Genomic DNA, 23,056 nt, shown 5'->3' with positions numbered 1-23,056 from the left:
GCACATCGGTGGTGGGCTTCCCTGCCTGGGCGGATTTCTGGGCTGGGAAGCACCCGTTTCCCCAGCCTGGGAACAGGGCAGCCAGGGGGCTGCCAATTTGGGATGATGGGGTGTAAATCTGGGACATTGGATCCCTGGCGCTCTCACCATGGGACAGAAAACATAAAGCTAGTCCCTGGGAAAATACATGGAGGAGGCTCCCAGGGGTGGTGGGAGGCTGCCCCTTCTCTGCCCACCAGCCCCTGGAAGGGGACGGGCAGCTCCACGGGGCACCGCCGGCCCCAGACAGCCACGAGCTCCCCTCTCTCCGCTCGGTGCAGAAGCACCATCCCAGGATGTGCTTGTCAGGAGGAGGAGAGCAGGCCATAAATCACTCCAGCTGTGATGGGAGCTGGGTCCGGGCCATGACCGTGGCAGCCCCTTCTGCTCCCCGTGCCAAAGGGAACAAGCAGGGCACGGGGGTGCTGGCTGCGCGGCTGCGAGACGCAATCCGTCTGCAATGCTGCTTGTCCAGCCAGGGGGCTGGGCAGCTGCGGCGTGTATTTATATCAAACAGGGGAAAGGGTTGTATTATTTAATTTTTATAATTTTCTTTTTTTTTTTTTTTTTTTTTTGCAGTACAGCAGGAAATAGCTGGGATAGTTACATACCTGGCGAGATGGCCGAGGGACCGGGGGCCAAGAAACATAGAAGATCTGGCATCACCCGGAGCATCTGTGCTGCACACAGCTTGCAAGCATCCAGGGCTGCCTGTGTATCTGCGTGCCTGACAGGGGAGCAGTGGGTCACAGCGAGGACCCCCACGCACGGCCAACGCTTTGGGAAGGGGTGGTGAGCAGCCAGCATCTGCGAGGTGTCCCGAGGTGAAGCGCTGAGCTCCGTCCACCCGGCGGTGAAGCACGGCTCTCCAGCCAGATGCAAGCAAGCACACAGAACCCAGCCACCGTCCCACCTCGGGGCAGGTTCAGACACCCCCTCACATCCCCAACACCTGGTTTATCTGCTGACCCACAGCCCAGAAAGGGGCAGGCTTTTCCGCAGCCCACGGGGACCATAGGACAAAGGTCTAAAGCAGGAGCTGTGGAGTCCTTGTGCTTCCTCCCATCCCAGCCATGATCCTGGACGTCACCGCAGAGCAGTTCTCTGCTCCCGTGTTGGGGGGTGCTGCCCACAACCCACCAAGCCCCAGCATGGGACTGGTCTCTGGTGGTGGCAGTAGTAGAGGTTGCACTAGGGACTTCCTGAGGTCTCTTCCACCCAGCTCTGCCGTCGTTTCTGTCCCGGAGCCAATGCACATCAAGCTCTGCTGTCCATCCCGGACACCCCGTGGTGAACCCCAGACCAGACATCCTCCTCCAAGGCCCACTGTGCCAGCAGGAGACCAGACCCGGTGAAGGTCACTTGGCTGTGGCACCAAGGGGTGACCTCCCTGCCTCAGCCTTGCGGCAGGACGGCTCCAGCGGAGAGCAGACGTGAGTACATCTCAGTCTGGAAGAGGAAGGCTGTCTCTGGCTTGGCCAAGCATGTGATGTCAAGTGGGCTGCAAGAGACCAACCCTCAAAAGCAGGGGTAGGATAAACCTGGACTCTCCTAGGGCTTTGGGCACAGAAGTGTCCTCACCGCTGCCATCTGGACCCCCAAATCCCAGTCCTACCAGCAGAGCGTGCTTTTGAGGATTGCTCTTTGGGAACCACGTTTGCGCACAGGTTGTAGCAGTCCCAGTGACACTTGCTGCAGAAGGCGTTTCGCTGCCTTCCCCCTGCGCCGAAAGGCGGGTGCAGTGCCCAGGAGCACCCTGCAGCCTTGCACATCGCCGCCCGCGGAGGTGAGACGCAGAAACACAGGACCCACACAGGGTCACACATCCTCAAATACTTTCCCAGCTTACAGCAGTTTGCAGTTCAGGGACCTCCTGAGCCAGAGCTGAGCCTTTTTATGTGATAATCCCTGGTGGATTTTTCTTCCATGAACTTGAGCTGAACCCACCCTTTGAACCCACATGAGCTCCTAGTTTACTTGTTCTCAAAGATAATCCACAGACGAGGTTTCTTCAGCCGTTGTTCGAAGTGCCGTAAGACAAAAGCCCATCACCAGGCTTTTGAAAATACAAGGTTTATGCAAACACCCTTCGCCCAGACCTCCAGCCCACCCACGGCTGAGCTCTCAGCCCTGCCGAGAGGACATCGACTGCGCTCCCTACCCAACGCCAAAGCAGAAAAGGAAAGTAACCAACCAGCCATCCCAAAGCCAGCCATGGTCACACCTCCCCAGGACCACCGGGACCACCAGGAACCACCTTCCCCTTCCCTGTAAACCCTTGGAAACACACCAGCCATCTCCAGCAGGTCGTGCTGCGTCTGCCCATGCAATCGCGTTACCCTGTCTCTAATGATTTAATGTTGTTTCCGCTGTCTGGGCCCCTCCTCCTTGTTCTTGAGATAATTGCAGAGATTTCCATTTTGCCAGATTCCTAGCCTCTCTCTGAACTTACTCCCTTAAAACTGTTTCTGAAGGACCAGGCAGCTGCCCTGCGGTATCCTCCCTCGCACGTGCTTCCCAAGAGTTATTACGTAGCAGTTCTCAGTCCGTAGCCTTCGTTTTGCTGCTCTCCCTCCTTCCTTTTCCAAGACATTAATTGCACATCCTCTTCCAGCTGCAACTGTGAGTTAGGATAGCCCCACCACTGCACTGCCTAACCAGGTCATTTGGATCAACATGGGTTGGAGAGCATTCAGACCAGCAGCTCAAGCCAGGAAATCCAAAGATGCAATCCTCCGGCACAGTCCTCCAAAGCTGAAATCCTCCGGCAAAGGCAAGGCAAGACTCAAGAACCAGGAGTGATGGGTTGACGTGGTTTCAACCACAAGAGGACACGTCATTGAGCTCTGGGACAAACGAACTCTCAGTCCATGGTCACCATCACCATCACACCATCACCATCACCACACCATCATCATCACCATCACCTGTTGTCATTTACTCAGCCCATTACTCTCTGCTGGTCAACCCAGACTCAAAGCCACTTCTTCCTCTACCTCCTGCACGTGCTTTCCCTGATGTGTTACACGGGCCGTGTCTGGTGATTTGGTTCCAGTTGGAATTGGCGAAGCAAAGCTCAGGTTCAGCTCAGTTCAAAAAAAAAATAAAAAAAAAATAATGGTTTGACCTATTTGGCTCCACTCCCCCAGGGAACCCCACAACCCTCATTTGGGCAGGATGGGCAGGGGGTGAAACAACCGAGGGATCCTTCATCCCTCCTACCAAAAGTGAGCTGCTGGGCTCACAGCAGAGCTGGGATTCACAGGTGCCCCGGCAAAAGGAAGGCCTGGGCTGCAGGAGATAATGCAAGAGCCTGAGGGTAAGATAAATAGTGGCAATCGGGTGCAGCAGCCCATCCTTCTTCCTGAATATCTGTAGGGTTGGGTGCCGGTGGAGGGAATTACAAATTGCTTTTTAAGATTCAGATACCCAAATGCCACCTAAGTACCGGTATAAACAGAGTTGAGATGGCCTGACCTCACCAAATGTCCAGAATTGCTTTAGGATCATCAAGATGGACCTCAACAGATAAGGTCCAGACTACCCAGGGCTCACCCCGCTGTCTGCTTCGGCTACACCCAGCCTCCCGAAAGCAATGAGTCATCTCTTACAAGCCACAAGAAATCCTTTGTTTATTTATGGCCACTAATCCATTCATTAATTCCCCCTCCAGCGAAAGTTTGCACCTTATTACTGAGCTGAACTTATTGACTCCAGCTTCCACCCCCTGGCTCTCATCCAGCCCGTCCCTGACCGGTCCCAGGAGGGGGCAGTCACTTTCCGAAACAGATCTCAGGGATGAGACCTTGGAGCGGGGCTGAGCCTCATGGGTGCAACCTGGGCAGCAGGCCGGTGGCAGGGGAGGTGATCGGGGGGATTCGCACCCGGCCATGGGTGCGACGGTGAGAAATGGGAATGTCACCAATGCCCCTGTGATGCACTGGTCTGCAGCCCTACCTGGAGTCCCAGGGACACGCTCCGGGATTTACACGGAGGGGCAGGGATGTGATCAGCGAGTCACGCTGAATCTCAGGGCGGACCAGGGAGCTGCTGGGGTGCGCCGGGGAGGGACGCCGAGTGACGAGGGTGCTGTGCCATGAGGGATGCTGACTCACGGGGCTGAGGTCTGCCGAGGTGTTCACCACGCCATGGCACTGCCTGTGTGGACGTGGGGACAGGGAGGTGGCAGTGTGAGGCACCCGGCTGCGGGAAGGGCTGCCAGGGAGGGGAGACAGGTACGGCACATGGTGGGGTGTGACAGGGCAGGCAGGGGTTGTATGGGGGTGGCGGGGGGAGCCCAAGCTGAGGAGCAGGCTCACAAGGGGTGTTGACATGGGCAGGGTGGGAAGTCCCTGGTCGGGGGAAGAGAGGGGACGGCAATGGGGACAACGAGAGGGAGCAAGGGGGAAAGTGCGGCTGGGGCAGAGGTGGGAGTGAGGTCCGTGGGCTGGGGCGGTGGACGTGGGCTGTGGTGAGGAAGAGGTTGATCTGGGCAGCGGGTGCTCGGGTGAGAGCTGCAGAAGGAGTGCACGTTGCTGGCTTTTGGGATGGGGATGGTGAGAAATGGGAATGTCACCCATGCCCCCGCGATGTACTGACGTGGGACTGCTGTGCCCTGGGGGTGCAGGGGGGCATGGGAGCACCAAGCACTGGGGGTACGGAAGGGTGGGAGCACCGTACATCCGGGGTGCAGGAGGTGTGGGAACACGGTGCATTGGGATGCAGGAGGAATGGGAACACCACACATCTGGGGGTGCAGGAGGGATGGGAACGCCGTGCATTGGGGATGCAGGAGGGATGGGAACACCACACATCTGGGGGTGCAGGAGAGATGGGAATACTGTGCATTGGGGATGCAGGAGGGATGGGAACACCACACATTTGGGGGTGCAGGAGGGATGGGAACACTGTACGCTGGGGGTGTAGGAGGGATGGGATGCAGCTGACACATGTAGAGAGGTTGGGGCTGATGTGGGAGTGCTGTGGCCTGGGGATGTTCTCAGCATGACAGAGTCATCTTGCTGCGACCTTTCCCTGGCGGGCAGCGGCGGTCAGAGCCCCGCAGGGTGGCAGGACTCAGCCGGGGACCATATCAGGTCCTCGGGGGTTGCATGTGGCGTGGGCAGCGTGGCTCGCTGGCAGGAGGACAACCCTTCCCGGCCATGCAAGCAGTCATGAATCAGCTATGTGAGCTGCTCCCCCGGTCTGCCCGCCTGCTCCGCCGGTCTGATCTCCGGCCAGCTCTGCACCGTGCCGTGATGATTTATATCTCAGCCTCTTCTTGCTACCTGGTCATGAGCCATGCGGGCATTAAGGGGCTGGTGCAGATGGTTTAGTGACAGCAGCCCTGGCTGCCATCAATCACAGCAACGCTCGGATTTACGAACTGAGAAGTCGGGCAGGAGCCCAGCAATCCGGGGCCAGGGGGGAGGCTGGTGGTGCTGAGTGGTGTGTGTCAGGGGGACAAAATCCACTTGTCCCTGGACACCAGAGGGCTGGGCTTTAGGGAAGGACTGGACAGTTCAGGGGCCGATGGACTCCGGCCATGTTTGGATGCTGGGAAAGGAAAACGCTGCGTCCTCCACGCGTGCAAGCGCAGAGCCATATCCCAGCCCCCAGCAGCGCTGATGAGCAAAACCCCACCGGCCGCCCCATCCATCCTGCTGCCTGCCGCCTCCTCAGCCACAGGGAGATGCACCCTCCTGCCTCTGCCTCCCCACGAGGGCTCTCCAGGTCCCACCCGGCTGTCCCCCCACAGGGCTTTCCTGGCCTGCCCTGCTCATGGGCCAGCTCTGCTCCATGGGGCGAACCACTGAACATCCCACTTCAGCAGGGCAAGTCCTGCATCGTGTGGGGCTTGAGTGCCCCACAGGATGTGCAGCAGAGAGCTCAGAGTACCATCAGGGGTCCCTTCCCAGTGCCTGCCTTGGGCTGCCCTGAGGACATTCCCTGGCTCTGGCATCCTCCCCACACCGCCAAGGAGGACCCAGAGAATGGAGGGGGTATGGAGATGAAACATGCACCCCCTGACCCTGACACCCTTTGATGACAGTCACCAAGACCATGGTGACTGCCACCAAAGTCCCCTGGCCCAGAAGCTGCCAAGTCCCCAGCTGGCGCCATCGAGCATCTGTCCCCCCTGCCGTCCAGCCCCAGGGAACACCCCACAGGTGGATCTAGGGGCTGGAAAACACCCAAGTGCCAGGCTCTGAGTGCCCATGAGTGAGAATATTTGGGACCAGAGAAGCTTGTGCAAACCCCGCACAACACGGAGCCACCCAGGCAGCGTGTCCCTGCCCCTGCAGAACGTCCCTCCTGCCTGTTTGTCGTGTCTGAGGGCTACGTGGAGAAGCTGGACTCTCAGCTGCTGATGAGGGCAGCATCATGCTGCTCTTGCGGGGGGGTCTTTTGGACTTTGTGGCACCCAGGACCCGCAGGGCCCTTGTCCCCCGGGGCTGTGTAGGGCAGAGCAGCTCCGGGGCAGGGCGATGCACCGGGCTGTGGTGCTGGGGGTGGGACAAGCAGAGGGAAGGCACCTGGGAAGGCTGGCAAAGTACAAGCTGAAGGGGTCTGATTGCTCCGTAAACTGGAGATGGATGTGGGTGCCAAAGCCCCGGCAGGGAACGGCTGGGCTCGGCTCCTGTGAGCTCCCAGCAGCCCATGCCAAAGGAGGAGCAGGAGCAGGACACAGGGATGCTCACTGCAGCCTCCAGCCCGCGTCCCGACCCTCACCCCACAAGCACAGCCGAAGTGGCTGCTGATGGCCCGGGGACACAGGGACACGTGTGTGACCGCACTCCCTCCTCTGCAGACCACTGCGCGGGTCCGCGCGCTCCCAAGCTCTCAGCTGAGCACTGATGGATGTCATCTTAAGCTACTGGGACCTGTCGGGGTGCCCACAAAAGCACAAGCCTCGTGCGCATACCTCCCTCCATGCTCTTGTTGGGGACCATCTATCTATCACTGATGCCACTGGGCTCATGCATGTCCACGTGGGCAACCCAGCAAACGTCTGCAGTACGCGCAGCCATGGCACTGAGCATCCCATGGCTCCACTTCAATGGAGAGACCCAGGGACTTCCCTCCAGCATCAGTTTGTCCAGGGGACAGCGTTAGTCCCACCCTGAGGGCCAAGGCCATGCCAGGGATGCCCTGTACTGCTCTTTGGAAATGCAAGCCCACCTGCCTCGCACATCAACTGGCACCACACACATTACCCAGGGGTCGGGGACCAGCTTGGATGTAGGACGTGCAGGCAGGTCAGGAGCAGATGACATTGCTAGAACTGGAAGAGCCCAGCCTGCAGATGCCCAGCCCGGAGACGCCCAGCCCCGCAGAGGATCCAAACCGAGCTCAGACCCGGTCTTTCCCATTACCTGTCCCAGCTCAGTGGCAGGTTCGAGGGCAAGGGACCCATCCCAGCCGCCCTTCCACCTCTGCACCTCCTTCTTGGCGAGGGAGGGCAGGCGAGGTCATGCCAGACGTCTGTGGGCTCAGGGTGACCAGCCAAGGCCCTGCTTTGGGGACACACATCCCCCCAGCCTCCCCACTGAGGGGTGATGGGACACCCCACCGCAAGGGTTGCACTGAGCCCCAGGGTCCCAGCGACGCGGCCAGCACAGTCAGGGCACAGTCAGGGCACAGCCAGACCCCTGTCCCCAGCAGGGGACAAGGACAGGACCCCAAGGAACCGCATCACAGCAGCAGGACGGTATGTGCCCAGTTGGTTGCCCTCCAGTGCCGGGCCACGTGCCAGGGCAAAGTCCAGCCTCAGCACTGGCACCGGCCACGGGGCAGATCCAACCTGCTGCAAACTCCTGCCACCCCTCGAGGGGGTCCCCACCGTCCCACCGTGCACCCTCAGGGGACAGCCTGGGTCTTCCGACGTTGGCACCGGGTCCGGTCCAAGCCCCGGCTGGCCGGTGCTGGGTCCATGCCAGCCCAAAGCCGCCGTGCCGTGGGGCGAAGCTGTTTGCACAGCTGTGTGCAGCGTGGCGGAGCGAGCCAGCCCCGGGAAGGCGATGTTTGGAAAAGCACCGGCTAATTTGGGACTGGATCCGTGCGGGCCAAGGCTCGGGGATGGCGCGACCCAGCTGCAGGCCGGAGGGGCTGGGCGAGGGCAGCAGAGCCAGGGGCAGGGCAGTGCTGGCGGCGTACCCTGCCTCCGGCGTACCTTGTAAGCGAAGGTCAGGCTATAATTAGTGGCGGAAACCGTGTTGGGAGTGTGAACGCCTGTATTAGAGGCCTGACCGCGCAGGTGTCCCGTAGTCCCCGCAGTGACAGGGATGGAGGTGCAGAGTTCAGGGGGCAGGATCGGACCCGTGCTGGCGGCTGCAGAGGGGACAAAGAGCCCGTGTGCGGTGGCAGGAGCTGTGGCAGGGCCTGACCCCCATCCAGGAGCCATCCGTGTCCTTGGCGTGGGTGGGGGTGGCCATCCGTGTCCTTTGGCGACCCCTCGCCGCCCGCCCCAGCCCCACGCGTCCCCTCTGCCACCCCCCGGGGGATGCTCCGAGGGTGTCACCGGGGGGGTGACACCGCGGGTGCTGCTCGCCGGGAGCCGGCGCGGCGGCCGGGGCCGAGGCGGGCGGGGGTGGCGGGGTCCCGCGGCGGGCACGGCGGGGCGGCGGTGGCCCAGCGCGGGCGGAGGGCTCCCTCTCGAGGTCCCCGGCCAGCACTGCCCGGCCGAGGGGCACCGCCAGCCCCACGCCTGACGGCGGGCCCGGGCACACAGCAGCTGGGTGGACAGGCGGTGACAGCGGCGTCCCTCAGGGCTGCGTACCGGCACCAGCGCTGCTCGATGTCCGCATCAATGACATAGGCAGTGGGATCCTCAGCAAGTTGGCTGACGACACCGAGCTGAGTGGTGTGGCGAAACGCCGGAGGGACGGGATGCCATCCAGAGGGACATGGACAGGCTGGAGAAGTCGCTCCATGTGAATCTCGTGAGGTTCAACCAGCCCAAGTGCGGGGTCCTGCACCTGGGTCAGGGTAACCCCGGGTCTCAGCACAGGCTGGGGATGGAGAGTTGGAGACCAGCCCTGAGGAGAAGGACTTGGGGGCATCGGTGGGGGAAAAGCTGGACATGAGCCGGCAACGTGCACCCATAGCCCAGAAAGCCCCCCACATCCTGGGCTGCATCCCCAGCAGCGTGGGCAGCAGGGCGAGGGGGGGATTCTGCCCCTCTGCTCCGCTCTGTGAGACCCCCCTGCAGTGCTGCCTCCAGCTCTGGGGCACCAACAGCAGAAGGACACGGAGCTGTTGGAGCAGGGCCAGAGGAGGCCCCGGAGATGCTGGGAGGGCTGGAGCCCCTCTGCTGTGAGGACAGGCTGAGAGAGCTGGGGGGGTTCAGCCTGGAGAAGAGAAGGCTCCGGGGAGACCTTCCAGCGCCTTCCAGTACCCAGAGGGGCTACAGGAAATATGGTGACAAACTTTTTTTGCAGGGCCTGTTGTGATAAGACAAAGGGTAATGGCTTTAAACTAAAAGAGGGAAGATTCATCTAGAAATAAGGAAGAAATTCTTTGCTGTGAGGGTGGTGAGCCCCTGGCGCAGGTTGCCCAGAGAGGTGGTCAATGCCCCATCCCTGAAAACATTTCACATTAGGCTGGACGGGGCTCTGAGCAACCTGATCTAGTTGAAGATGTCCCTGCTTATGGCAGGGGGGTTGGACTGGATGGCCTTTAAAAGTCCCTTCCAACCCAAACCATTCTATGATTCTACAGAGGTGAAGCGGCCATCACTGGGGATGGTGGCCAGGAGGACACAGGGACAATGGAGAAGCATCAGCAAGCTGCCTGAGCTGCCAAGCAAGAGGTGATGAGAGCAACGAGTGTGGCCTTGGGGCAGCCACTGGCTCCTTCAGGGCAACCTCATTTTCTTTCCATCGTTAATTAGTGGCTGGATTTGTCTGTTTGGCTCCTGGAAAAAGCCAGAAGCCAAATGATGGGTGACAACAGTTGAGGGTGGTCCCATGAGCCAGAGCTTGTCCCACATCCTCCACTACGAATACCAAAGGTTGGTCTAGCAGAAGACAAGACTCACTCCCTATGCAGTGGAGACTCACAGAGCAACAAGCACGTTACCTCCTACGGAGAGCACCTCCAGTTGGTGTCTTTTCTACCCAAGAGCTAACGAACTTCTGTCATTAATCAGCTGGATATGGTATGTTACAAATGCTGGGCATCTGGATCAAGGGAGAAAGCGTCTTACCACCTCCTTGTGCATCGTTTTGGCACTCGGTGACATTTCTTGTCCTGCTTCCCCGGAGCAAAACCCAAACTTGACATAGCCAAGATGTTCTGCCTGCCTCACAGCCACAGTCCCGTCCTCTGTCCCCAACCTCTGCCTGCTGCTGCTACACACTTTGTCCATGGGCAAGGGGCAGTGCCAAATGACCACCCCATGGGAGTGGTTGGGCAGCTGGAGATGGGTGGAACACATCAGGACATGAAGGACCTGCTCTGGTGGTGGGTGCCCTCTTCCCCAGGCGCTGGGAGAGCTGCTCAGCGTTAGGATGTCACCTTTACGCGTGGTGGGACAGGATGGGTTCGGGTGGTGGCAGAGGAGTGTGGTCACCACTCGGTGGTGGGGACAAGTGGCAGACGAAGATGCAGATGCAGGTGTGGAGGTGACTGCGCGGCATCAGGGGCTGGGACAAGTGGTGGGGCAGGAGGTGACCTGTCCGGGGAGCAGAGTCGCCATGCATGGGTGACACGAGGGAGCAAGCAGACAGTGCCTGACCCGTGCTGGGGACTGAGCAGATCTTCAGCAGCAGCATGGTGGGAAAGGGCCTGGGGACACTGCAGGGACAGAGTGGTGACCCCGGGACGCTCGGTACCTGCTCTGCCAGGGCACTTGGTATCAACCCCGCCAAGGGCGCCTGGTGCCGCCCCCCCAGAACGGTTGGTGTCACCATCCCCAGAACAGTTGGTCAATTCCCCCTGGGGCATCGGGTGCCACCCCCCTCCAAGGGCCCTTGGTCACCCTCCCCGGGGCACTTCGTCACCCCCCGGGGCACTGCGTGCCACCCCCGAGGCACTCGGACACCCCTCCGGGACACATGGTCGCACCCGGAGCTCTTGGTGTGTCCCCCGCCCCGGCGCACTTGGTCGCGCCCGGCTCGCCGTTCCCCCTATAACGGAGCGGGACGGAGGCGGTGGCGGCGCAGGTCCGGCGGAGCCAATGGCGCGCTGGGGGCGTGTCCGGGGCGGGCGCACGGAGCCAATGGTGAGCGGGGGGCGTCGCCTGGGAGGAAGCAGAGAGCCAATGGGGAGCGGGAGGCGTGTCCGGGGCGGGCTCACGAAGCCAATGGGGGGCGGGGGGCGGGGCCGTGCCGGCGCGGCGGGGGATGAGGCTGCCGGCGGGGGTGCGGGAGCGGGTGGCGGCGGTGCACTGCGGGGCGGCGCTGCCCGAGCGCCTGCGGCTGTACGATGGCTGGGCCGACCGCTACGAGGAGGTAATGGGGGGACCGGGACCGGGACCGGGACCGGGGTGGCTCCGCTGCTCGGCGTCTCTGACCCGCCGCGTCTCCGCAGGATGTGGCGGCGCTGGAGTACCGGGCACCGCACCTGGCCGCCGCTTCGCTCGCCTTCGCCTTCCCCGCGCCGCCCGCCGGGGCGCGGCTGCTCGACGTGGCCTGTGGCACCGGGCTGGTAGCGCGGGAGGTACCGGAGGGGTCGGGCCGGGGCGGGCCGGGCCGGGGCGGGAGGTGACGGTGCCCCCGTGTGTCCGTCTGTCCCTCTGTCCCCGCAGCTCCATCGCCGCGGCTTCCGCTGCCTGCACGGCGTGGACGGCAGCGAGGGGATGCTGGAGCGGGCGCGGAGCACCGGGCTGTACCGGCAGCTGCGGCGGTGTGTGGTGGGCCGGGAGCCTCTGCCCGCGCCCGCAGGTAACGGGCCGGCACCGGGCAGGGTCGGGGCGAGGGGGGGCCGGTGACACCCCCCCTGTGACACCACGCGTGTCCCCGCAGAGCACTACGATGCCGTGACAGTGGTGGGGGCCCTGGGCGAGGGGCAGGTGCCGAGCACGGCCGTCACCGAGCTGCTGCGCGTCACCAAACCGGGTGAGGGTTTGGTGTCCCCCTCCCCGCCGGGACCACCGGGGTGGCTGGACGCACACACTGGGTCCCGGTGGCTGGGCGCTGGCCCCGTGGCACGGCCGGGACGTGGCCTTGTCCCTGCTGCCAAGTACTGGCAGGGACACGCGGTGCCACCCCGGTCCCCAGCAAGGGGACATGGTAGGAGGTGGCAGTGGCACTTCTGATGCATGACAGCCAATGCTCAGGTGTGACCACCCGCCTGTCACCTGCCTGCTGGCCTCCTGGCCTGCTCGTGCCCTGTCCCCTGCCCGCTGGCCTCCCTGTCCCTGTCCTGCCTGTCCCCTGCCCACTGGCCTCCCTGTCCTGCCTGTCCCCTGTCCCCTGCCCGCTGGCCTCCCTGTCCCTGTCCTGCCTGTCCCCTGCCCGCTGGCCTCCCTGTCCTGCCTGTCCCCTGTCCCCTGCCCGCTGGCCTCCCTGTCCCTGTCCTGCCTGTCCCCTGCCCGCTGCCCTGCCAGCTGATTCCCAGCAGGGTCTGGGTGCTTCCCCTTGCCCCACTCCTTTCCGAGGGGATGCCATCCCCAGCGGGGTGACACCCGGCATCAGCGTCACCCATCCCCTCTCACGGCAGGAGGTTTCTTGTGCCTGACGACGAGGAGCAACCCCTCCAACCTGCGGTACAAGGCGGAGCTGGAGGCAGCGCTGGCAGAGCTGGAGCGACAGGGAGCCTGGCAGAAGGTGCTGGCCCAGGAGGTGGAGCGCTGGGAGAGGGCCACCTCCGAGGAGGAGAGCACCCAGGGCACCGGCTACATCTCCGGGGTGGTCTACATCTATCAGAAATGTCCCGTGCCCCCCCTCGAGGAAGGCTGAGAGCCCAGGCGGCTCTGGGGATGTGGGGGGGGAGCACTTGGCCCCTTGTAAAACCCAGCCCCGTGACCCCCTCCCAGAGCAGGGTGGCTGCTAGGGGGTGACGAGGGTCATGGGGAGCTCCCAGAGCCAAAACGTCCCCATTCCCTTCCCCAACTCCTTCCCCTCAAGGTCTGGGCTCTGGGGACATTGCCCACTCTGCAGCTTGGGGAGGGTCTCCTGGTTTCACCAGGGTCTCCTGGGCACCACCATTAGCTGTGACATTCTGGTACCGTCTCTGTCACCTCGATCCTCGCCATGACATCTCGCAGACCCACCTCACGCTTCACAGCCATCTCCTGTCTGGGGTGTCTTCTCCCCTCTGGGCCCACCTCAGTCAAAATCTGGATCCTTCTTCATCTTCCCCAGCCCAGACCCCTGTGATCTTTACCGGGGGACCATTGGAGGTGGATCCCCATCACCACGTCCTGCCGGTCCCCCTCCTCGTCCTCCCCAGGAGCCTTCCCACATGGCCATGGTCAAAATCTAGATCCGCCTTCATCTTCCCCACCCCAGACCCCTGTGGTCTCTACCGGGGTACTGTTGGAGGTGGGTCCCCATTGCCACATCCTGTGGTCCCCCATCCTCATCCTTCCCAGGAGTTAACCCAGCGCACCCTGAGGTGCAGGAGACCTCGGCATCCAAACCAGGAGCCGCTGTGCCAACACGACGCCCAGCCAGAGGAGCTTTCCAAGCACCCTGTCAGCCTGTCATCCCGCGACAGCTGCATTAAGTCTCTCATTTTCCTACAGCTTTGTAGTTCATGGCCTGGGTGGGAAAGGAGGCTGGAAGGGACTCCAGGAGCCGCCCGGCATCGCCTGCCCAGCCTGTTCTCCGAGCCCTGAGCCACGCTGCCTCCGCATCTCCTCCTCCGCTGCTCCCTTGGGAAGCTTTTTACCCAAATCTCTTGCTGGGATGTTTCCTTTTCCCGTTTTTCTCTTCCCCCCAGACCTGTTCCTGCTCGTCCCGTTCCCATGGCTCTGGGGAACCGGTTACTTCCTTCCCTTCAGGAGCTTTTCTCCAGTGGCCGTGTCTGTCCCCATCACCCACCTGGGGCATCCCACATCTCCCGCATTCCCCCTCCCCGTGGCTCTTGTCACCCCTCCACATTGTCCCCGAAGGTCTTGGCATCCCTGCGCCCATCGTGGGGAGCTGCCCTGCGCCCCTCTCCCCCCATTTGTCTCCAGCACTGTCCCCTGGGCACTTGGGTGAGGTGGGAGGGTTGTGGCTGTCCCCATCCCTGCACTTGGCTGTTGAATAAACCCTTTGCCTCCGCTGCCCGTGTGTTGTTCCTGGAGCCGTGGGGACCGTGGGCAGGGGAGGGTGGCCAGGAACCAGGGGGCAATTTGGCCTTTCTCTTGGGTCCCCTCCCAGCCCCTGGGGCCTCAAAGGACGGAGCTCTGGGAGTCCGTTGTCCCCCCGTGCCCCGCTTGGCTCTCAGCACCCTCTCCCTGCCTCTGTTTCCCTGGCTGACCACTGCCACATCCTTGTGGGGACAGCAGGCTGGCAGGGTGTGACACCCATAGGACATGTCACCGTCCTCCCCCCACCGCGCTGCTTCGAAATGAGCCCAGGCAGCCTCGGTGGCACCAAGATGTTTATAGTCCATGGGGAGCGCAGCCCCAGCACAGTGGGGGAGGGCACAGGCGGGGGGGACAATGCCAGGGGCGCAGCCAGCGTGGGGACGGGCGGGAGGAGGCAGCGCGTGGGCAGGGGGGGTGACACGTGGAGGCAGGACGGGGACGGTGGTGTGCTCCCTTGGGCTGGTGCCCGGGCACAGTGGCTCATACGTAGTCCCTCATGGGATAGCCCATCGGGGCGCAGCTCTTCACCGCTCTGTACTTCTTGGGGTAGGGGTCCTGCTGGGACGGGGGACCCGAGCAGCACAGGATGCCCCCGCCAAAGAGCTGGAGGGCACTGGAGGCCCAGCCAATGTAGAGGGCAGCCCCCAGCTCCCTCTTGAGGGCCTCGGGCACCATGGGGTTGTAGAAGTTGCTGACAATGGTGTTGGCGGACCAGGACACTGGGATGAGCAGCATGATGCTGGCCAGGACGAAGATGGCACCTGCCACGATGGAGATCCTGGTCTTGGTGTTCTTGTCATCCACGCAGCGGGTGCAGTCTGCACCCGAGATGGCGGTGAGGAAGGCAATGAAGGCCACGAAGATGGAGGTGATCACCAGGGCACGAGCCGCTTGCAGGTCGGAGGTGAGCTCCAGCAGGGAGTCGTAGACCTTGCACTGCATCTGCCCCGTGCTCTCGTACACGCAGTTCATCCACAGCCCTTCCCAGAAGACCTGGGCCACCACGATGTTGGAGCCGATGAAGGCCGTCACCTTCCACATGGGTAGGGCGCAGGTGAGGATGGAGCCCAGCCAGCCCAGCACGGCCAGCGTCAGCCCACCCAGCTGCATCGTCATCATCGCCATCGACAGCACCTGCGGGGACAGGGCACAGCCGTCACAGACATGGCCCCGAGCCAGGGGGGCTTTCTGAAGAGCGTGGCCTTCATGCTGGGTGCGTCCTGTTCCCTATCTGGGTGGGAACGGCTGCAGGACGGCATGGGGACATGTATGGCGTGGGGCATTGCTGCAGGACAGCATGGGGACACGTGTGGCATGGGGCATTGCTGCAGGACGGCGTGGGGACACATGTGACATGGGGCATTGCTGCAGACCAGCATGGGGACTGGTGGCATAGGGCATTGCTGCAGGTCAACGTGGGGTCACGTGTGTCACTGAGCACCCAGGAGGCCGAGGGGCAGGAGCCCCCATGGGTCATGTTTCCCCCTGCAATGTCCCCATGGCACAGGGCCGTCCCCTGCCACCGCCCCATCCCAGCTGGGCCGAGCATGTGGCAAGTGTTGGGGAGGGGACGGCTTTCGGGGAGCAGGACGAGGGGATCGCTGTGCCCTCCCAAGCACAGACACCCCTCACCCCCCCCCAGCTCACCCCATGTTCTGCTGTGGCAGTCACCCCCCAGCGCCCACCCCATGTCCTGCTCCATTGCTTCAGCCTCCTTGGCCAGCAGCACGGCGCAGGGGGGCCCGGGCAGGCGAGGCAGCCCCCTGCCCGCCCTGCAGCACTGGCTGCTCCCGGGCCAAGGGCAGGTGTTGCTCTGCCCTCGGCTGCCGTGCTGCAATGCCCTTTGGACCCAGGATTTCCTCTGGAAAGAGGTCAGAGCTCAGTTCTGCCTCCAATCCTGACGCTGGCGCTCAGCACTTTCAGTGAGACGCGTTCTTCCGTCGCACCAGGAGCAGCACCAAGACACCAAACACCCCCGGCAAGGGGCTACAAAGCCCGGTGTCACCGCAGGTGTCACCCCTGTAAGAGGGGTGGCTGGTACAGGTGGACATACTGGGGATGCTGGTGGCTCCTCCACAGTCACACATAGAAACATAGAATTGCCAGGGTTGGAAGGGACCTTAAAGATCATCTAGTTCCAACCCCTCTGCCGTGGGCAGGGACACCTCCCACTAGATCAGGTTGCTCAGAGCCCCGTCCAGCCTGGCCTTAAAAACTTCCAGGGATGGGGCTTCCACCACCTCTCTGGGCAACCTGGGCCAGTGTCTCACCACCCTCACGGTGAAGAACTTCTTCCTAACGTCCAATCTGAATCGACCCACTGTGGCCCTGGCCTCAGCCCAAATGACTGCTCAGCCCCACGTGGAGCAGAGCCTTCGCACCGCCGTGGGGCAGAGCGCACCCATGGGTGCTCTCACCCGCTCTCAGCACCTGCAACCAGCTGATTTTTTATGGGCCCTGGACGGCAGCGGGGTATCGGCTGTGCCCGGCACGCCCTGCGGCGCTTGTGGCAGGTTTCGCCATCATTTCCCCGTTCCCGGTATCGGTTTCTCTCCTCCCCTGTTGCGTCCCCACTCCTTCCGCAGCACCTTTCGTCCCTCGGCATCCTGACAGACACCCGGCACTGGGACTTTGCCTCCCCTGGTCCATGAAAGCCATTTTGGGCCAAAAATAAAGTCCCTCTCCCCATGAAAGGCAGACCAGCCTCCCAGGAGGCCAGGATGAGGGGAAGCCACCCCAGGCAGCCTTCCTCAGCCAGCGGGACCTGGACCACAGGGGACACCCAAAACGGAGAGCACGACATCCCGCAGGAGGGATGAGTGGTGTCCCTGTGGATGCTGGCAGGGGATGCTCACCAGAGCATCGCGCTCACATTTCCACCCCGCCACTGGCACCACGGGACACTTTTCCACCGTGTCCCAGTGAATGGACAGGGGAGCTGGGAGCCCTCCAACCCCCAGACCCAGATGAGACACCCAGAGCCAGGCAGCCGGCGTCACCTGGTGTTCCTGCACACCCTGAGGCGGGAGGGAAGGATGCTCCCAAGCCGGTGGAGCACTGGCTGCACCCCGGCACAACTCACTGTGCCGGAAGCCAGATAGGCAAAACACTCGGCGTTGCCCACGCCGGCCCCGGGGTGCTCCCAGCCAGGGCTGTCAGGTGGCCCCAGGGCCAGCGTGCCCCGACCTGCCCTTGCTGGCGCCCGTCACCTTCTTCCTCCTCGGGTGGGAAGATGGTGCCGGGACAGGTGTGGGGCAGCCCCGATGCGGCGGCAGGCACCACCAAGGCATCGTGCCATGGAGACACCCATTGCCACCCCTCAGGGAGCAGTGGCTCCGGGTGGCCCGGGGAGGGGATGGCAGGGCTAGAGCAGGGGTCAGGGGGCGGCTGGGATCGCGGGAGGCTCCGGAGAGCGGATTTGGGGGATCTCGGTAGGACGGGGGTCGGCAGCACAGGAGCGCCAGGCCGTCCCCCCACTGAGGCGGGTGTTGGAGAGGGTGAAGAAAACGAAGCACAGCGCGGTCTGAGCAGCTGCCATTTTAATGTGGGAAAGCTGCGACACGGGGACGGACGGCAGCACAACCGGTGGGGGAACACCGCCAGCCACCCCCTCCCGCCCCCGGCACCCCACTCGAGGGATGCCATGGGGCTGGGCACACCCCCCGGGACGCGGTCGGGTCCGGGAGTCGCTCCCCTCCGTGCACAGCCCGGATCCGCTCCCTCTTCCCGGACCGGTTCTCCCAGACGGGCCGCTGCCTTCCCACTCCCAGGATAATGATGTCCCCGCCCCGGGGAGCCGCCACCAGAAATCCCATGTCGGGTGCAGCCGCTCCGAGCCCCGAAAACAGGTCACAGTCAAAATTCGGGGCGCCAGCAGGCGAGACACCACCACCCCCACCCCCCCCCCACCGCCCCTCAAGACCCTGCCGGGGTTCGCAGAGCTGCCACGTCCCCAAGGCCGTGTGGGACAGGATCGTTGTCCCCACCAGCACCGGCACCCACCCCGAGGGATTTTATCCCTGGGAGCCGCGTCACCGCCCGGCACACCCCGATACCGGGAGCCAGGAGATGCTCCGGGTGGGGGAACGGGTGTTGTCTCGGAGAAGATGCTGCTGTTGGGTGCTCCGGGGGGGGGAGCGGAACCCCCGCCGGGGTTGGAGAGGGACAGCCAGGACAGGATCTCCCCGTTCCCCGTCTCAACCAAGATTAAAGAACCAGCTTCAATCCCCCGGTGAACAAAGGCAGCTCTGTCTGCGCTCTCTCACACCGCCCTGGCAGCCGGCCCTCCCCGCCCCGGCACCCAGCCAGCCCCCAGCCCGGCTGGGGGGGGGGGTGTCCGCGGGCCAGGGGCGCCCCAGGAAGTCCCAATCCAGGTGGGCACGGAGGCTCCTAGACGTAGTTGCTGGCAGGCAGCGAGCGAGCGGCCGTGAACTTGGCGGAGTAGGGCTTCTCGCCCCGGGGGGGGCAGGTGCAGCAGAGGATGCCCCCCCCCAGCAGCAGGAGCGCGGAGGCCGCCCAGCCCACGTAGAGGGACGAGCCCAGGTCCCGCTTCTGGGAGTCAGTGACCAGCGGGTTGTAGAAGTCCCGGATGATGGTGTTGGCCGACCAGCAGACGGGAATGAGGATGAGGAGGCCAGCGACAATGAAGATGACTCCGGAAAGGATCATGACCTTGGCTTTGGCGGTGTCGTCCTCCACGCAGTTGGTGCACTTGCCGCCAGCGACGGCGAGCAGGGTGCCCAGGATGGCTAAGACAATGGCCACCACCACCATGGCGCGGGCGGCTTGCAGGTCCTGCGGCAGGGCCAGCATGGAGTCGTAGACCTTGCACTGCATCTGCCCCGTGCTCTGCACCACGCAGTTCATCCACAGCCCTTCCCAGATGATCTGGGCCACCACGATGTTGTTGCCGACGAAGGCCGTCTCCCGCCACATGGGCAAGGCGCAGCAGAGGATGGAGGCCAACCAGCCGATGACGGAGAGGGCAATGCCCAGCACCTGCATCCCCATGGAGGCCATCGCTCGCTGCCGGCGCCCCTGCCCGCCTCCCGCAGCGCAGTGCCGGCTGCCAGGACCATGGCAGGCGTTATATGCCTTCGCCAAGGGAGGAGCGCCGCCACCGCCGCCGTCCTGCCGCCGGCACCGGACGGAGGGGTAGAACCAGTTTCCCAGGATTCCTCCGCTTGCATTTCTCCCTGCAGCGATGACACTTAATATCCTGGCTGCTCCCACGGAGGAGGATGCAGGGGGACCAGGATCAGGCCACCCAGGCATGGGAATGTGTCCCATCGCTGCCCATGGGGCCAAGGATGCTGATGGGGAAGGGCCAGTGTCCAGGCACCAGGATGTCTCTGCCATCACTGCCAGCATCTCCTGCTCCATCTCCCGGATGGGGTCCCTCCATGTTTTTGTGCCTCAGTTTCCCCACAGCTCGTGGGGCGGCTGCTGCAGCAGCATTCCAGCCCCCGGCCCCCGTCGCCCCGCTCTGGGGGAGCAGCACGTCCCTGCCCCGCTGCTGGGCTCCGTGCCCGGCAGGACACAAGCGGCTCTTGTTTGTTCCTTGGCGTCCGTACCAGCTCTTCCCAGCCCTCCATCGGGCCTCGGGCGGGAGGTGTCACCGCCCAGACCCACAAACCGGTTGAAGCGGCTGCCGGCTCCCCACAGAGGAGAGACAGCGCTGCCCGGGGCGAGGCGGGGGGCAGACCCCAAAACCCACCCCACCTTACGCTCCACCGCCCAGCTGGCGTTCGCACGGCGGCCCTCGGTCCCAGCGCCACCGCTGTCCCGCTGCCTGCGCTGCCCACACTGCTGGAGGGGCTCAGTGGGCCAGGGCTGCAGGGAGCAGAGGTGGCCTCGAGGTGTCCCGGTGGGGACCGGGGTGCCAGGCGCAGGCAGGGACATGCGGTGCTGGCAGCATTTTGGCACGACTGGTCATACCCGCTGGCAGGTTGTGCCGATACCAATGCCGATGCCGATACCAATGCCAATGCCAATGCTGATGCCAATGCCAATACCAATGCCGAAACCAATGCCAGTGCTGATGCTAATGAGATGCCAATGCCGATGCCGACGCTTTGGGCACTGCCTGACCTCTCCTCCTCTAACCCACGACCTGCCCCCCCGCCCCGCACACATCCCCTCCTCGCTCCCTCCAAAGCCCCTCCAGCACCTGCAGGCGCAGCACGAGGCCGGACAGACCCCAAGGACAGACAGATGGACATTGCACCATTCCCCCACCCTGGCTTAATCCTGGGCCTCTGGAAAAGATAACAGGGCCTGAGATAATCTTGGTTTTTCCAAGCACTGGGGTTACTGGTACGATCTAATCACCTGTGCTAATTGTTCGGTGTGACAGGCTCTAGAGCTGCCCACACTGGGAGTCCCCGGCCATCGCGCCCTGATGATGGGACGAGCCGGGTGGCCGGCGCACGGCAGTGCCATGAGGATGCCAGCGGCACCTGGGCTAAAGGTGCCGGCGCCGGCGCGGCAGGAGTGGGCAGGACAGAGCCCGGCGGCTGGGGACTTGGGTCTCGTTGCAGACCCTGACATGCGGGAACGAGCCGGGGTCCCGCCTGCCCGACCCGTGACGGAGGATCCACCCAGGCACCCGGCCATGCTGGGGTGCTCTATCCGTCCGTCTGTCCTGCCAGAGCACCCACATTGCTGGCATACCGGCATGGCCACCCCGGGGCTGCAGCCTTGTGGTCAAGAGTTCCCTTTAATCTGATGGGTCCGGAGCATCCCCGCTGGGGCCGGCTCTGCCTGCGGCTGAGCGTGGTTTCACCGCCCAGACGGCTGCTGCGGCCACCGCATCATTTGGGGTTGGGGAGAGGCACGCGCCCACGCGTGCGTGCTCCTCACATGGGCCGTGTCACCGCCAGCGCGGCGCGTGGGGACATGCCTCTGAGCTGGGGACAAATAGCAAGGTGGGGACAGGGACTCCTCCGCGCGCGGAGCATCAAACGCCCGAGCCGCTCACGCTCCCCCTCGGAGCCAGAGCAGGCGCCAGCACGGCCCTCCGACAGCCAATTACTGTAATTAAAGCCAGAACGTGACATATATTCAAACTGCCACCCAGGAACAGCCCCCGTGCCCATCCCCACGTCCCCCAGCAGCGCAGCACGGGCAGCACAGCCAGCCCTGTGTCCCCAACACTGCCGGCCAGAAGGACAGACGGACACGGGCTTGGCGAGGAGCGGAGAAGCAATGGGTGACGCTCAGGCAGCACCCTGTCCCCAGCGCCGAGCCAGAGGATGCTGCGGCAATGCGGGTGGGACCACAGCACCGCCGAGCGTCTCGGCACACACTGGTTGGGGACGTCACCCCATGGACACCATCCCCACAGCCCCGGCCCAGCTGCCCACAGCCGGGTGCATCCCGCAGGACCTCAGTCCTGGCTTCGTCCCAGTGCCACCTGCAAGGGGACACGGCACAGGGACACGCCACGATGGGACCACAGCCCACCTGCTCAGCAGGGAGCTCCTCCACACCAAAACGGGGTGCTCCCCCCAATCCCAAGCCTTCACCACCCAGCACCTGCCCCAGTGCCCAGCCGGGTGTGCGTGCCCTGCCCCGAATCCATCGGGATTTGCAGGACGGGGTGACCTGAGCTCCCAGCCCTGCTCCACCGCACACTAACGGGGTCGGTGACGGCAGAGATCCCATCCGGCCCATTGACCACCGGCCCTTTGTGGCTCAGGAAATGTCTTCCGCCCATTGTCCCCGCTTCACTGGGATGGGGACGTGCCACAGCCCCACGGCTGGGCAGCAAGGCCATCCCCGGGCAGGGAGGTGACATCAAATCCAGTGTCACCACAATGCCGGGCACCGCCAGGTAAACGGCAGAGGCTGTGTCACCCTGACCTTGCTCAGGGCACAGCACACCCTGCGGGGAGAGGGCTCCGGGCACGAATCCTCCACCAACGGGCTCGGGGACATCCCCCTCCGAGACATGGGTGACATTCCCACGTCGCGCACACACCCAGCACCAGCTCAGCCCCGCGCCAGGGAGCTGAGAGCCCCTCGTCCCCCGGCCCCCGCGCACGAACTCGCCGCCCTGGCTACCTCGAGTCCCAAAAAGGCGGGAGAGACTTGCCAGTGAGCGGTGATCCACCGTGATCTCCGGCTTCACATCTGCCAAGCGAGGCACGGCCACCTGCCCTCCCGCTCCCCCGGCACTGAGTCGGGCCGCCTCTCCCTGCCGGCGGCCGCGGATTAGTTACTGGCAGCCTAGAGACTGAATGTTCCCAAAAACCGTCCTTGCCCAACATAAACCCCCCCCAACCGGCTCAAATATGCGGAGTCAGGTTGTTTCCCGCTATGGGAAAGCACACTCTTATCGGCTCGGCAGGAGCTGGGAGCGGCGGGGTCCCGGGGAGGGGGGGGAGACAGCCACCAGGCAGTGAGTCCTGCTGCAAGAAACAGCACCTTCGGCCTGACGTCGCTCCGAAAAGAAAAGCCCTGAGCAAAAAGTGGTTCTGAACGGGGAAAATACGCCCAAGCGCTGCCGAGATGGTCGTCAAAGGGATGGGGGAGATGACGGGCAAAGCTGAGGAAGGGGGATGCGGGCGGTTGCAATGGGGTTCCCCCCCCGGGCGACGCTCGAAGGAAGCGGGATGCTGCGGCCAAGCCCCTTGGAAGCTGCTCTGGAGCCGTCGGGGTGGGGATGCCCCGGGCATGCTGAGATTTCGGGCGTCCCGGCATCCCCCAGGCGAGCTGCCAGCCTCCCCCTTCCCCCTGCCAGGTCCCGCCGGACCGTGCCCCCCGCCGCCCCCC

At 63.6% G+C, this 23,056-nt stretch overlaps 3 protein-coding genes across 4 annotated transcripts; 1 reads left to right on the top strand and 2 right to left on the bottom strand.

Annotated features, from left to right (window-relative positions):
- The first annotated feature begins 11,376 nt into the window (after positions 1–11,376).
- On the top strand, positions 11,377–14,272 carry METTL27 (methyltransferase like 27). Of its 2 annotated transcripts, XM_054210298.1 has the most exons (6): positions 11,377–11,492; positions 11,572–11,700; positions 11,789–11,924; positions 12,006–12,098; positions 12,703–12,809; positions 13,730–14,272. In XM_054210298.1, exons 1-6 carry the CDS (start codon positions 11,385–11,387, stop codon positions 13,820–13,822), a joined length of 666 nt encoding a protein of 221 aa, XP_054066273.1. In that variant the 5' UTR covers positions 11,377–11,384; the 3' UTR covers positions 13,823–14,272. The 2 variants fall into 2 exon arrangements, with proteins under 2 accessions (XP_054066273.1, XP_054066272.1); XM_054210297.1 differs by having other exon boundaries at positions 12,703–14,272.
- A 489-nt stretch (positions 14,273–14,761) lies between these two features.
- Positions 14,762–15,409, bottom strand: LOC128912708 (claudin-4-like). The gene has a single exon (XM_054209111.1). The coding sequence runs from the start codon at positions 15,404–15,406 to the stop codon at positions 14,762–14,764; it is 645 nt and encodes a 214-aa protein (XP_054065086.1). The 5' UTR covers positions 15,407–15,409.
- Positions 15,410–18,670: 3,261 nt separating this feature from the next.
- On the bottom strand, positions 18,671–22,551 carry LOC128912710 (claudin-4-like). Its single transcript, XM_054209112.1, is given in 3 exon segments — positions 18,671–19,302; positions 22,373–22,433; positions 22,435–22,551. Coding segments are annotated over 3 exon segments (810 nt in total).
- Between the last annotated feature and the right edge of the window lie 505 nt (positions 22,552–23,056).

The sequence above is a fragment of the Rissa tridactyla genome, chromosome 7 (genome assembly GCF_028500815.1).
Source record: "Rissa tridactyla isolate bRisTri1 chromosome 7, bRisTri1.patW.cur.20221130, whole genome shotgun sequence".
NCBI classification, from domain to species: Eukaryota; Metazoa; Chordata; class Aves; order Charadriiformes; family Laridae; genus Rissa; species Rissa tridactyla.
This window is presented reverse-complemented; position numbering and strand designations above follow the sequence as displayed.

Coding starts and splice junctions, on each gene's coding strand:
- METTL27 (XM_054210297.1), top strand. CDS start 11,385: ATGAGGCTGCCGGCGGGGGTGCGGGAGCGGGTGGCGGCGGTGCACTGC. Junction 11,701..11,788: donor CCGGGCTGGTAGCGCGGGAG/GTACCGGAGGGG, acceptor CTGTCCCCGCAG/CTCCATCGCCGCGGCTTCCG. Junction 11,925..12,005: donor GCCTCTGCCCGCGCCCGCAG/GTAACGGGCCGG, acceptor GTGTCCCCGCAG/AGCACTACGATGCCGTGACA.
- LOC128912708 (XM_054209111.1), bottom strand. CDS start 15,406: ATGGCGATGATGACGATGCAGCTGGGTGGGCTGACGCTGGCCGTGCTG.